The sequence below is a fragment of the Alosa pseudoharengus genome, unplaced genomic scaffold (assembly GCF_046254945.1).
Source record: "Alosa pseudoharengus isolate Yale_2024_CS ecotype anadromous, Long Island Sound unplaced genomic scaffold, YU_APseudo_1.1 YU_APseudo_1.1_scf_9, whole genome shotgun sequence".
Classification (NCBI taxonomy): Eukaryota; Metazoa; Chordata; class Actinopteri; order Clupeiformes; family Clupeidae; genus Alosa; species Alosa pseudoharengus.
The window spans coordinates 15768925-15783924 of record NW_027468881.1 but is presented as its reverse complement, the minus strand read 5'-3'; the positions used below and the strand labels follow the sequence as shown (position 1 = coordinate 15783924).

At 47.4% G+C, this 15000-nt stretch overlaps 1 protein-coding gene across 3 annotated transcripts in view; it reads left to right on the top strand.

Annotated features, from left to right (window-relative positions):
* The window catches only part of sulf2b (sulfatase 2b), a 163530-nt gene that overhangs the window by 114335 nt on the left and 34195 nt on the right, over window positions 1-15000 (top strand). For 2 of the 3 annotated variants that reach the window (XM_076277485.1, XM_076277483.1), the window contains 2 exons: window positions 7281-7501; window positions 14095-14334. In XM_076277485.1, coding sequence (XP_076133600.1) covers window positions 7327-7501; window positions 14095-14334 — 415 coding nt within the window. In that variant the 5' untranslated portion in view covers window positions 7281-7326. Of the gene's footprint in view, window positions 1-114; window positions 424-7280; window positions 7502-14094; window positions 14335-15000 lie in introns of those variants that run through there. The other variant, XM_076277484.1, reaches the window with a different exon arrangement.

Here is a 15000-nt window from a genome sequence, read left to right as displayed (position 1 = left end):
GGACAAGTGAGTGTGAGCGAGCGAACGAGCAAGAGAGCGTGAGTGTGAGAGAAAGAGGGAGGGAGGGAGAGAGGGAGGGAGGGATATAGAGGCAGCGGAGACTAGCGGAGAGTGAGATAGTGAGCGGAGGAGGGCAGAGAGGGCAGACGCTCCACTGAGCTCCGCTGTTCTGGGCTGTGCTGCCGCTGCCGCTCTACCACTCCGCTGTTGTGAGGGATTACACGCCGTACGTCAAGATGCTGTCGCCGTAGCTTCACACACAGCACACACACACACACACACACACCCTCCTCCCACCTCTAGGAGGCTCACACTCCGTGCTGCTTGTGTTGCTGTTACTGTTTCTGTTCCTGTCGGACACTTAACGGAGAGCCACGCTGTGCACAAGACCAGAGATTCAGAGAGACACATCGCTGACATGAGGTACGGAACGAGCGATCTGCCAGGAGTTGGTGTGGGAGAGAAAGAGAGAGAGAGAGAGAGCAGAAAGAGCAGGGAAAGAGGGCTGATGGGAAAGGCAGTAAATGTGTGTGTGTGTGTGTGTGTGTGTGTGTGTGTGTGTCTGTGTGAGAAAGAGAGAGATAGAGGCAGAGGAGATGTTTGTGTTTTTGTTGGGTGGTCAGAGGCAGCTGTTGAGAAAGCGTGCCTGGGAGAATGGAGGTGGACTGTTGGAGAGAGGAGGAGAAGTACAAGTGCTCGGAGAAGTGCATAGAAGGAGGGATGTACAGCTCGGGATAGAGGGAAGAGAGCAGAGGTGCTGAAAGAAGCATGGGAGAGGGGGAATGGAGAGAAAGCTGACAGGGATGGAGAGGAAAAGAGAGAAAAGAGGAGAGAGAGCTCCTAACTAGAGCTCGGCATTGAACTAAACGGAGACGGAGTGTTGTTTGTGCAGTTTCTGCATGTGAATGAAATGCTCCTTTTGACGTAAATGCCCTTATTTATCAGTGATTTAATAGTTTGGAGTGTTTGTCAATATGTATGCTGTAAAGGTTTACACATGCATAGGTATATGACATTTTACTCCCATTGTCCATTCTTTACTTTCTATGCATTCAAAATGAATTTGAAATGGACAGTTTCTCTGTCAGCAGTCGTGGAATTTAAGTCTCTTGACTGTCGTTGTTAAGTGCTTTATTCCTGGTGTCTGTTACTCTGTACGTGTGTGGATATCCTTCTCAGGGAAGTGGTAGTTACTGGTATTTTGCTGTTTACTGTTATAACTGTGACTGTTTCACTTCTCTGAAGTTACTATCGAGGTAAATGTGGCAGTGTCACTGGTGCGTCTAGTTTTCTATTCTCTCTCTCTCTCTCTCTCTCTCTCTCTCTCTCTATCTCTCTCTCCCTCTAGTCTCCTTGTGTCTTTCTTTGCCTTTCTCCCGGGTGGCTGCTGCGCTGGTGCCCAAGGCTTCCTTTTATTGTGTTTGGGACAAAAGCCGTCCTGCTGTGAAATCGAGGGGTGGGCTGTTGAACCAGAGCAGCTAGGAGGGGAGCGAGATCCAGTCCCCGATAGAGTGGGTGTGTGTGCATATGTGCGTGTGTGTGTGTGTGTCTGTGTCTGTGTGTATGTCAGCGTGTGTGTGTGTGTGTGTGTTCCTGTATGCCTGCACTTGGAGATGTGTGAATGCTGTGTGTGAGTGCGCATACAGAGGCATGTGTGTGTGTGTGTGTGTGTGTGTGTGTGTGTGTGCGCGCGCATTTGATTACAGAGAGGGGATCTGCCCTCTCTCACCCCAAGCTGTGAGCCGTGCTGCTGGGTAGAGAGAGCCGACAGCATGGGTCAGGCCATCCAGTGCTCAGCAGCATGCAGAGCCAGTTCCTCACAGTGTAGGAGTAAAATGCTACTATGTCCCAATACCAATGGCTTGTCAAATACCAATCTATATGTATAGACATGATTTACATAAAATGTATTTTTGTATTCGTGTGTAGAGTATGTTTGTTCATACAAGGAACTGTGCAGTTTAAACAACCTATTTATACAGAGTACACAAAAGATTTAAATTACTTTTATTGTTTTGGCGTTTATTGTTCTGAATATGCGGTTATGCAGTTCTGAACGGTCTATGCAGTAGGTGTATTTACGGTCACTGCAATAGTCCTATCTGACAAAGATTACACTTCCAGTCCCTTCCATAATAAAAGCTTGTGCAGTCCCATTTTCCAAGACATTGACTGTCATTACCAACTGGAAACAACTGTAATTTTCATCCAAGAGGATGTTATATTTTGGTGTGTTTGGTTGAAATGAAAGAGGTGGTAAGAACAAAAGGGGACATGTCAGCAGAACGATAATGATGTGTTACCCCTTATTGTTTGAATGAAGTGGCTTCATTTGAATCATTGCATGTCTCTTATTCCAAACACCCTGATTTTATCCAAACTCAGAATGAAGGGGGTTAGGGGGAAGAAGAAAAAAAACAAGCCCTTTTGTTGTCAAGGATTTTTACGATCATGGACGTCCCGTATTGTCCGACTCCTGGTGTTTCTGGGGCATGAAGGTAGAGAGCGCGGTACAGTGTGGGTTGTCTCCCCAGGCTACCCAGCGAGAGCCACGCAGAGCGGATCCTGAGAGGAGCGGATTCTGAGAGCTGTCATACATGAATCAACAGTGCCATCTCTGTGCACTCTGCATGGACACATCTGTCTGAGGCACAGCTGAACACAAAGCCTCCTCTGGCTTCAGACCTACAGGACTAGCCACTTCACAATGCGCTGTTTTGCTGCCATTGCGTAGTGTGTGGGTGTGTGTGTGTGTGTGTGTGTGTGTGTGTGTGTGTGTGGTGTGTGTGTGTGTGGTGTGTGTGTGTGTGTGTGTGTGTGTGTGTGTGTGTGTGTGTGTGTGTGGTGTGTGTGTGTGTGTGTGTGTGTGTGTGTGTGTGTGTGTGTGTATGTGTGAACACACTTTGCAGTGTAATAGATGTAGTCCTCTGTTATTTGTATCAGTAGTGTACATTGACCGAGGCAGAATGTGTGAAAGAATGTGAAAATGTGTGAAAATGGATCCAAATGCATGTGCTGGCATTCACTGATGTGTGAACGTATATGTGTGAGAGATGAAGAAGAAGAGTCAGGATTTTACATGCGATCTTACACATCTTAGTCATGCAGTGTGTGTGTGCCAGGCTTGTGCAAAATTCCAGAATTGAATTGAAACTGGCTCTTAAATTCCAGTTCAATTCTTGAATTTCACTTGCATTTCAATTGAGGTAGCAAACAGGAAGCAGAATTGCAATTCGAATTGTGCACAACCCTGGTGTGTGCGCACGTACATGTAAGTGTGTGCATGCGACTCAGTGTGTAGCTGTGTGTGTGTGTGTGTGTGTGTTTGTGTGTATGTGAGACCACTTAGCTCTGTGGCTTCGAAAAACCTCTAGAGGCCTCGAACTACTTTGTGTTCAGTTCTTCAGAGAGATTATAATCTTGCTTGTCATGTCATTGGTAAACATTTACAATAGGGAAGCAAAACCCCCATGTCTGCCCCCGGTCCCCCACCCACACACCCACACACCCACACACCCACCCCAGCCTCCCGTCTCTCCCAGACCCCCTGCCTCGCCCTAAACACTGCATGCACAACATCCCACTAATCAAAGCTCGGGAGCGAAGTTGGCTGCGCAGTCTCTGCCTCCAACCTCGCATCTGAATGTGAGAGTGAATGAGAGAGTGAAAGCTCACAACACGACTGGCGTTTTTTAATTTTTTTTTCCCTGCCGGTCTCGATTGCGGAGTGGAATTAATTGACTGAGCCGGGTGAAATTGGTTGTCAGCCTTTATTGAAGACAAATAAAGAGAGATATGTCATCTAATTACAGAGTAATCCCCACTCATCCAGTTTGCCGTCTCTCTCTGTGTGTGTGTGTGTGTGTGTGTGTGTGTGTGTGTGTGTGTGTGTGTGTGACTTGCCATCATACTGAAGTCTCCACTCTTCTCTTCTCCACGGGCTAGCAGCGGCACACAAACCCACTCAAATACACACACACACACACACACACACACATACAGTACACAGACAGACAAAAACGCACATACTCGTTCACAGTGAAAGGGACATAAAGTCAAGGCACACATTTTATTTATATAAGGCAATTCAGTGTACTTTACACAAATAAAAACAGAGAGTAGCAAACAATAATGTATACAAGCATAAAAAACAAATTAAAAAATGTTTTAGATAAATACATACAGCACATATCTTACAAACACAATTACATGTATGCACACACATACGTACATGCACAGTCTAAGAAATGCAAAACACTCCCTCACACACACACACATACACACACAAACAGTTACAAGAGGGTGGCCCTCTCACTCTCTGTAGTGGCCCAGCTCTGCCTCCCAGTGTTCAGGGGAGTACCTGCTGGCTTGCTGCTGATGAGGAGCACACAGACAGTCTCTAGTTGCACACACACACACACACACACACACACACACACACACACACACACACTGAGCACCATCTACCCGAGGTGGAGCGACACACCAAAAACCCTTTACCTGGGGTCCCTTGCGCTTGCTCCCCTACCTCCTCCACCACGCTTTACTGCACCTGTAAGCCCCCCCCACCCACCCCACTACGCCCTAAACCAGCTCCTCTTCCCCTCGTCCCTCCAACCCCATCTCCACGTCCCGGCTCAGTGGTTCCAGCGATATGTGCATCCGACAGGAAACAGCTGGCCCCGTGACAGCCAGCAAGGGGCTCTGTGCCTAGCAGGAGGCGCGTGCCAGATGGGGAGTGGGGAGCAGGGAGTGGACAGGGGAAGGGGACACTCAGACGCTCGTTACAGTATAGCGGAGGAGGGAGCCGCGTGGAGATCTAAAGCAGAGAGGACTGTCCCACAGCACAGCACAGAGAACCATGTGTGCTGATTTCAGACTCTTGTTTTGTAATTGTAATCCACAAGCAATGGAAACTCCACTCAGCTTGAAAGGGCCAGCTGCAGTCAAGTCGGGCACAGTGTGTGCGACAGTGTGTATGGTTGTGAGTATGTGTGTGAGAGAGACAGTGTGACAGCATGATTGTCTCTTTCTGTGTGTGTGTGTGTGTGTGTGTGTGTGTGTGTACTGTATGTGTGTGTGTATTGGGGGTGGGGCAGCTGGTGGCTGAATCATAGCAGATAGAAATAGCCTTCTCCATTTAATATCCCTCCATCTCTCCCTCCCTCTGTCTCTCGTTTTTAATCCTTTTTATGAGCCCAGGGCGGCTGGCTTCCAGGAATGCTCTGTGCTGACCCTAACTTTCTGTCCTGCCCGCTCATTTGCGCTCCTGGTGCCGTCCCTACCCCCTGTTTTTTCCCCCTGCACTCCATGATAGGTTATACTTCAGAAAAGCGCAACACTGCTTGCTCCACGGTGCAACCAATTAATAACTGATATAAACTGATGTTTCAGTCAGTCAGACATTCATGGGAGTGATGAAGGTCTGATGAAGGTCTGACTGACCGAAACATCAGTTTATTAATAAATCGCTTTTCTTCTCTGTGTACCATTCTCTTTTCACATTGTCTTTCCTTTCTCTTCGGTCTCTCGTCGCAATGGGCCACGTTTAAGGTGTGCTTAGCCCGCTGTTAACCCAGCCCTTTACACACACAGACACACTCTCACACGCTCTCACTTACACACACTCTCTGTCTGGCGCTGCGAGGTGGCCTGTAGTTTTAGTGGCCGAGTGAAGGCTGTTCTCCGCTGGCCTGCGAGTGTTTATCTCCAGCTGCTATTTAACGAGGGTGAAATGGATCCCGACCCTATAAATTATTGATGCTCAATAAATGATTACAATGCACTAAAATGCTTCCGTTTATGGAGTAGGCTTTTTAAATATCTTGTCCATAGTGTACATGGTGTGTGTGTCTGTGTGTGTGTGTGTGTGTGTGTGTGTGTGTGTGTGTGTGTGTGTGTGTGTGTGTGTGTGTGTGTGTGTGTGTGTGTGTGTCTGTGTCTGTGTATCGTGATGAAGGACAGGTTGTCAGGTCTCGGGGGAAATCTCAAAATCTCCCTTTGGCTGTGAGGGCAGATTTCTCTCGGCTGTCATAAACACTCATGCAAGCCAAATGGCCTGTGCAGCACCCAAGCTCAACACCTCTACCACACCCCCTGTCACCCTACCAACAGACACACACACACACACACACACACACACACACACATACACCCACTTGCACACAAGCCCGCAACCTGGCCCTCGCTGTAAAGCCCTACACCTGCTTGACATGCATTAGCAACCCCTGCGCCTGTTGACGTGTGACACCTGTTTCCTGGGAAACCACCAGCGAATGACAGGGCAGATGGTGTGCCTCTCCGCGCCATCCATCCTTCACACACCTCAGAGAGAGAGAGAGAGAGAGAAAGAGTAAGAGAGAGGGAGATAAAGAGAGAGGGAGAGAAAGAGAGGGGAAGAGAGAGAGAGAGAGAGGCTGGTGACTCCATCTGGCCTCGGAGAGTTCTGAGACCGGGAGTGGAGTGGGAGGGGGAGGAGTGGGCGGTGGGGTGGGAGGGGGCAAGGGGGAGGTGGGGAGGAGTCAGGCTGAGCCTGACATGTAGAGCACAGCAGAGGATAGGAGAGGACAGGAGAGGCACCACTTACCACTGACATCTGACACATGTTCTTTTTGACTGCTTCATTTGGTTATGAAAACTTTATTAAGCTTGTTTTATGCATTCGATCTCTACAGGAGGAAAGGGGCTAAAGCTTTTCAGCTAGAATTAACAATTTCATTTTTTGTGTGTGTTACGTGTTCTTTACAAAGATTAGTGAAAGATGCACTTTTATTTAAATTTACATTTATTCATTTAGCAGGCACTGTTGTCCAAAGTGACTTATTATGTCAACTATATTACAAGGGATTACACTGTCCTCGGAGTAACTTGGGGTCAAGTGCCTTGCTCAAGGGCACAACGGTGGATGCTGGGAATTGAATCCATAACTTTCAGGCTACTTCACGCTAACCTAGCTATTTGATGTACAGTACCGTAAGCGTGAGTGAGTATGGTGAAAGTGGACTGGTATGGAGTATTTGTCTGGCTGCTCTGGGATCACCAAGAATCATTGTTTGTGGCTGGATTTTCCATCAGTAATTACATTGGTGGTATTAAAAGGGAGTTAGTGACATGAAGGGACGCAGCCTGCGTCACGCTGGTGATATTGAAAAAAGCTGGTGAGCAGTGGGTTGTGGAAATCAACACAATGATAGGGATTAGCACCTTGCTTGCGCTGTTTAAGACCAGCTGTGATAAAATCCTCTGGATGTGACTGACCCTTGCTACCTCTGCCTCCTCAGGTGCTGCGAAGTGAACTCACCTTAGTACGTCCCAAGGACTGTCGCCATGGCGAGCCGGGGCCTCACCGCCGGCCTCCTTGTGTTCCTCGGGGTCTTAGCGCTGGCCCATGCGTCCGCCTTCCTCTCGGGTCAGCGCCTGAAGCCTCGTTTCCAGCGGGACCGCCGCAACATTCGGCCCAACATCATCCTCATCCTCACCGATGATCAGGACATCGAGCTGGGTAAGTGGCTCGTCTCCAACCCCTCTCTCTCTTTTATGCTATCCCCTTCTCTCTCTCTCTCCCCCCTAAATCCTCTCTGACTCACCACATAAGCCCAGACGAAGGTTAAAAATAGCCGGGTGGTTGGTGAATACATTTGCAGACCGCTACAGATTCTTTTCAGCTCCTTGCCACTAACACCTGACCTCAGCGTGTGACCTTCAGCGCAGTGGAGGAAGTGCACATTCAGCTGACTTTGCCATTCATTTTAGAGGCGCCCCATTCAACCTAAACTTCCTGATCCAGTCCTGGCACTCAGAACCCTAAAGTCAAACCAAACTAAAACCCAGACTGGAGCACCACCTGAACCTACCATCACTCAAGCTTAGTCACACCTGGAAGCAGTAAACACTTCACACTTGAAGGTTTTAACCTTTTTGTAAGGATTAAGGAGCACTGAAGTCAGTGAAGTGTGTTGGCCATTTTGAGGCAAGGCCCTCTGTGTCTGTGTCTAAGGTGACAGGAAGGGCGGGCGGCAGGGGTGGCAGGACAGAGCAGGCCTGTGACAGATGGTCCATCTGACCCAGGGAGATAACATTCCTCAGTGGAACGGAAAACAATTCACAATAGTGTGCAGCGTATGGGGCTGGGTTGGTTAGTTTTGGAGACCATGAGTCCAGTATCTAACAATCCACAGCAGACTCCAGTTTACTCCACCCTCTTTGGAAGGTGGCGGAACGTCCATCCCTGGGAACATTTCTGCTGATGAGGTCTAACCCTTCCTTACATACACAGTCACCACCCTGCCCGATGACAGAGCCGGTTAAACACACACACACACACACACACACACACACACACACACACACACACACACACACACACACACACGCACACACCTACTGTAAAAAAGGAAGAGATTGGAGAGCACCACAGTGCCCAGTTGGAACCTTATGCACCTCACCACATGAAGAAAGCCTTGCAGGTCTCAAGGTCTCAATGGCCCTCAGGAGAACTACCGGCCTTCCTCCTCTTCCTCACCTCCCCCCCAGTCTCCCTGTGCCTCCCCTGTAATAGAAGAAAGTGATGGAAGAGTAATAAGGACTTAACTTTAGAGTTGACCTCCACACATCTATTCTGAGCTCTCTTAATTAGAATGGAGGGCAGCTGTGTGGAATAGAAAATGTGAGATGTGCGGAGGGTGGTTTTAGTCCAGACGAGGTATCTGAAGGTGTCTGTGCATCATTAGAGTGCGGTGCAGTGTGAGTTAATTAACGCCAAAGCCAAAGGTCTGTCCCCTCATGTGACACCCAACACATATTAGGTCTAATTTCAGAAACCAGTTTAGTGTTATTTGATGGATAAAAGCACATTATTCCGTAATGACATGCCCACTGTTCCAGTGCTTCAGCTCCAGCTAACTTCAGCCCTGGTCTAGTTCCTCTCTTGAGCCGAATCATGCACGCAAGTTATTTTCTCCCTCTCTCTCTTTCACTCCTCAGAAGTCCCTCTCTCCCCACCCCCACCCCCCTTTTTTATCTGCCTCTCCCTTTTTCATTTAATTTAATTTTCTCTCCCTGTTTCCCTCGGTCTCACCATGTCTGGCACAATCACACAAACAATGAAGTGACTGTCAGACCCTCCTACAGCTGTGACTATAAAAGGAATATCTCTCTGTCCAATTCTCTCCCTGTCTTACCCCTCACGGGGTCTGTCTCTTGCTCCATCCATTTTTCATACATTTTTACAAATAGGTCATTCGTATTGCCAAAGCAGTTACTATACAATATATAACTGCTTATATAATAATATAATAATGTATGATATAATAAATCTGATCATACACATATTAATACCTGGTACCTGTTGAATGACACACCCACTTCAGTTCACAGGAAAACCAACTATTTTTTGTTGCTAGCTCTGAACCAACTTTTCAGGCTCGGAATTTGTCATTGGTCAAAATGCTCTTAACGGTTCAACATCTGGAACGTGAACCAGAATAGAGCTGGTTCTCTGTTTGTGGAAAAGGCCTCTCTCTTTCTCTCTCTCTCTCTCTCTTTCTCTCTCTCTCACTCTCTCTCTCTCTCTCTCTCTCTCTCTCTCTCTCTCTCTCCTTCCCTTGATCTCTGTTCATCCTGCCCCAGAGCCCCTGCACCCTTTCAGCAGTCGTTATCCAGCCAGTTCATCTTGTCTCATCACACAGCCTGCCTCCCTGCACTTACTCATTCACAGCACAGCCCTGTGTCACCTTCCTCTCTCCCTCTCCCTGTCTCTCTCTCTCCCCCTCTCTCTCTCTCTCCTTGTCTCTCACTCTCGCCCTCACCCTTAGCTTCAGCTTAAGCTTTGTGTGAACATGACATATCTCTGCATCAAGCGGTCTGTCTGTCTGTCTGCTTGTCTGTCTGTCTGCCAATCTGATTTGGCAGGGCAGCCCACATCCCCTCTCTTCCACAAACCTCCACCTTCAGTAAGACCCCCACCTCTGTCGACACTGGGCCCCCTCCTGTCCCCTGCCTGAACAGAGGCGACTGTCTCATTAACCGCTGTTAAATTACATTTGAACTGAGGAGAGACGGTAATTGCATTTCAAGTGGCGTGGGGATTCCCCAAACTCCAGAGATACATTCACAGTCGCTACAGAAACAAAAAGCCTCTCTGTGGACAGACAGAGAAAGAAATAGAGGGAGGGAGTGAGAGAGAGAGAGAGGAGGAGAAAGATACAAAAAGTTCTCCAACGTAGAGTCCTAGTTTGTTTTCTCCAGGTTCAACTGAAGATCTTGAGTCACACCTCCGCTCCATCTTCACATGCTGCCTCCTATTTAAAGTGCCTGAGGAAGCACAGGCAGTTCCCCCTCTCTCTCTCTCAAAGCCACAGGCGGGCTGCTGGGTGTTGTGCTCGGCGGCGCGTTGATCCAGGTGTGAGCCCACGAGGCGAGGAGTCACAATCTGCACATTTCCTTTTGCGGGTATTCATAGAGCTTTAACCCAATTTAGCAACTTCCTTCCAACCAACATCTGCCTATCTATTCATCAGCACCCAGGCCTTGCCATCTGTGTGCCTGGCTGTCTTCATGCCTGTCTGTCTGCCTTCCTGCCTGTCTGTCTGTCTAGGTGTATGTGTGTCTCTCTGCCTGGCTGTGTGCCTGCCTCATCCACAGTGTCCTGTCTGTCATCGTGTCCTCTTCTCTTCTCTTCTCTGCATCATTCTCTATTTTTGCATGCTGTTGCTTACCAACACACTTATTTGCAGGCATCTGTGCAAACGCACACACGCACACGCACACGCAAACACACACACGCACACACACACACACACACACTCACACACACACACACACACACACACACACACGCACACACACACACACGCACAAACACACACACACATATGCACACACACACACACGCACACACACACACACACACACACACACACACACACACACACACACACACACACATATATGCACACACATACACACACTACTCCACTAATGCATGCTCCCACGCATAAACAATCCTATGCAGTTCTCACACTCTCACACATTCTGATGCTGTGCTAGCGCTCCAGCAGGCTTGACTAAAATGCATTCTAAAGTCCAGTCTTCTTTATATAAATGCCTTTCAATCAGTGTCTGGTTGACTCTATGAAGATTTCATTTGAAATATATCCCCTTCTCTGTGTACAACCCAGGCAACCCTACTCCACGCCAGTCCCACTTTTATCCAGCCCTATCAGAGAGCCAGCAGACTTTAATGGACTACATTAGTCCTAGATTCCCTTTGTAGCTTCGGATATCTGTCCCCTTATTGTTTGATTGCTGAGGGAGATGAGAAATTATATTGTTCAATATGCACACACACACACACACACACACACACACACACACACACACACACACACACACACACACACACACACACACACAGAGAGAGAGAGTGAGAGAACACAAGAGTTGATTCAATAGCACCTTGTCAAAGTCATTTTCAAAGCAATTTGTCATTTCATGAAGCCCAGAATGAGATTGTAGCCATTGTGGATGACAGCATATTGAAGGCTGATTACCATTCTTTTCTCTCACTCCATCATTCCTCTTGTCATTTTCCAATTCATGTCCTCTTCTTTTTTCTGTTTAGATATCATTAGCTGTTATTTATTCTACTCAAATCCCCCATAGTATTTATTCCATTTCAATCGGTCTCTCCTCCTGTCCATCGCCCTGACCTCTCTTTCTTCCTCCCTGGTCTCTTCCTGTCACCTCTTACTTATGTCTGTCATTCCTAACTCTTCTCCACAACTCAAGTGAGCTAAAAACAAACCCTTTTCGAATTCCAGTCAGCATTTGTTTACGCTTGCGGCTCAAGTGATTTTGAAGCACTTCGGAGCTGAAGGTTAGCGCTGTGGTATTGTATTTTGTAAAAATCTATGGTTCCCTGTCTGCCCTTTGTGCAGGACCCTGTGTAAACCTGTCTCTGCATCTGACCTTTAGTGTCCGTCTGAGCGCGCCCGTCAGGCCTGAAAAGGTCAAGCGGCCGCTCCTTCCCGGCCTTCCTGTCTGTCGGTAAACATTGCCCTGCCCATGCGGCTCCAGTGTTTTGATTTACGTGTCAAGTGTGTATCTGTGTGTGTGTCTGTACGTGTGAACTTGTGTGTGTGTGTGTGTGTGTGTGTGTGTGTGTGAGAGTGTGTGTGTGTGTGTATGTGTGAACTTGTGTGTGTGTGTGTGTGTGTGTGTATCTGTGTGCTTAACTCTCTCTCTCTCGCTCTCTCTTTTTCTCTCTCTCTGTGTGTGTGTGTGTGTGTGTGCGTCTGAGCCCAATTGCCAGTCTTCGCATGGAGGTCTTGTCTGAACGCACATTTACAAATCGATCAGATGGAAGCCTTTGGGCAAGCAATTCATTTACTTGTGTTGGCCCATTCAGAGACAGGCTCCCCACTCAATGGTGGAGGCTCAGCTCTATGCCATGGTCCATTTGAACATGCAAAGTACATGAGTGCAAATTACCCGCAAACCTTAACAATCACATCAGGCTCTAACAGAACACACCGCGGAAGGTCCAATGTCAGCGAGTGAATGCATGAATGTCCTCATCCATGAAGATCTGCTCTCTGTTTGTGTGTATTGGTTTAATCCTCTTTTGTTCTCAAAGGAGAGTGAGTGAAAGACAGAAATACGCAGTTAGAGGAAGAGGGGGAAAGAGAGAGGGATAGAGGGAGAGAGAGAGCGAGAGAGAGAGGGATAGAGGGAGAGAGAGGATTTGCCTGCATCGTACCCCCTCCTCCTCATACTCTGATAATTAGCTGAACAGATTACATGCTGGCTCTATTCATGCTGCTGTGTCTCCTGTGTTTCATGGGTTTTGAGCATTAGTGTGTGTGTGTGTGTGTGTGTGTGTGTGTGTGTGTGTCTGTGTGAGTGTGTGTGTGTGTGTGTGTGTGTGTGTGTGTGTGTGTGTGTGTGTGTGTGGGTTGGAGGGATTTGCCCATTTTCTCTGGTTTCTTCCGCTCTCCGTTCCTTGAGATTTATTGGATTGACTAAATTGGATGAATAAAAATGTACCTGTACCAAAACACACAACTAGAATACAAATACAATTTAAACAAATGAATGCAGTCACACACTCACACTTTCTCATGTAAATGATCTACACATCTGACTCTGTGTCACTGTTTTGCAGATTTAACTGCATTGCTAATAATTGTTTATTATTTTATTATTAGCAGCATTGCTAATTAACATTGCTAATTATTGTTTATTATTTTAAAAGGCCTTATGGTCTCAAAACTGACACAAGGCCTTATGGTCTCAAAACTGACACAAACTAGAGTCACTAGTAGAGTCACTAGTTTCATTGCCTTTTTGGATGGAAACTCACTAGCAACATCTTTCCAACTGAGAAAGATGTATGTGTGTGTGGTGTTGGTGTGGTGTTTACCTGTGGCCCTGTTACCAATGCAACATCGCCATCTTTGACATCTTTGGTCTTATTAAACTGTAGCTCCTGTCCCTGCAGAGTTCCTGTTTTTCTTCAAGCCATCCTTCACGCTTGGCTTTGATTGACACAGTAAAAATCAATAGCAAATCTGACTGTAATCCGAGCAGAATGAGAGCTGTGAAGCTCCTGTCTGACTGAATCAGGGTATTACACCCGCTCACACAGGCTGTGTGATACGCTGATATGCTCCTGCTTCAGCACACTGGCTCTGAATACTGAATACCCACGGCCTCCTTTACTACTCTGCAGAATACAGCCCTGTTTAGGCAACAATAGATGTGTGTGAGGGATGCACTTGCGTTGACATGGATTGATATGCATGTTTCCTCTGGAAGACGCTACTGGTCCTTACGAACTGAAACCAAAGATTCTTTGGTTAACCAAGATGAAGCATATCAGACTTTTCACTGGCTCATGGTTGTTCTAACCTGGGATTTCCCCATGGCATTTTGTTGCCAGGTTTGACTGGTTTGGATAAAATGCAACAATGATTAACTCTCCCCCCCCTCTCTCTTTTTCTGCCCCCCCTCCTCTCTTTTTCTCTCTCTCTCTATCCCCCTCTCTCTCTCTCTTTCTCCTCTCGCTCTCTCTCTATGTCTCCCCCCCCCCTCTAGGCTCCATGCAGGCGATGAATAAGACGCGGCGCATCATGGAGCAGGGTGGCACACACTTCTCCAACGCGTTCGTCACCACGCCCATGTGCTGCCCGTCGCGCTCCTCCATGCTGACGGGGAAGTACGCGCACAACCACAACACCTACACCAACAACGAGAACTGCTCCTCGCCCTCCTGGCAGGTCCAGCACGAGCCGCGCACGTTCGGGGTCTATCTCAACAACACGGGCTACAGGACAGGTACGTTGCGTTCATACAGTACACACATAATACATTCCAACACATGCACTGCACTTGTTCGTTCTTCAGCTGCTGAGAAGACTGAATAGTTAACACAAGTACACATGCCCGTACACATGACGTCTAAAACACGCACACATACACATGCATATATATAGTCAAGTCAAGTCAGTTTTATTTGTATAGCGCATTTAACATGCACAGAGTGCAACCCAAAGCGCTCCACATATAAGACATTGTCATTGACACAGACTAACAAAGACAATAGATGCCGGACGGAGCGGCGTAGTCGCCAGCGTACCCGTGACACCAAGACATACAAGACATACAATAAACAAATTAATAAATAAAATAAATAAAAATTAAAAATAAAATTAGTCCAATTTCCAACCGGCTGAAAATGTCCAAGGGCAAAGATGACCCGCGTGAAAACTGCGCACAGCTGTGTCTTAACGATGCAACACCAACAAAGTTCTTTATAACTGACCAACCCGGTGCAACTATATATTAGATACATACATTAATCCAAGCCGAAGATGGATGTGCTTAGTGTGCTTACAGAGCAAGTGAATTGTAGACATTCTCACACACATACTCCACCTGACTAGAAAAACCTCACACACAGCGATAATCCAAAAGCTATTATTTCATACCTAGTTTGCCATG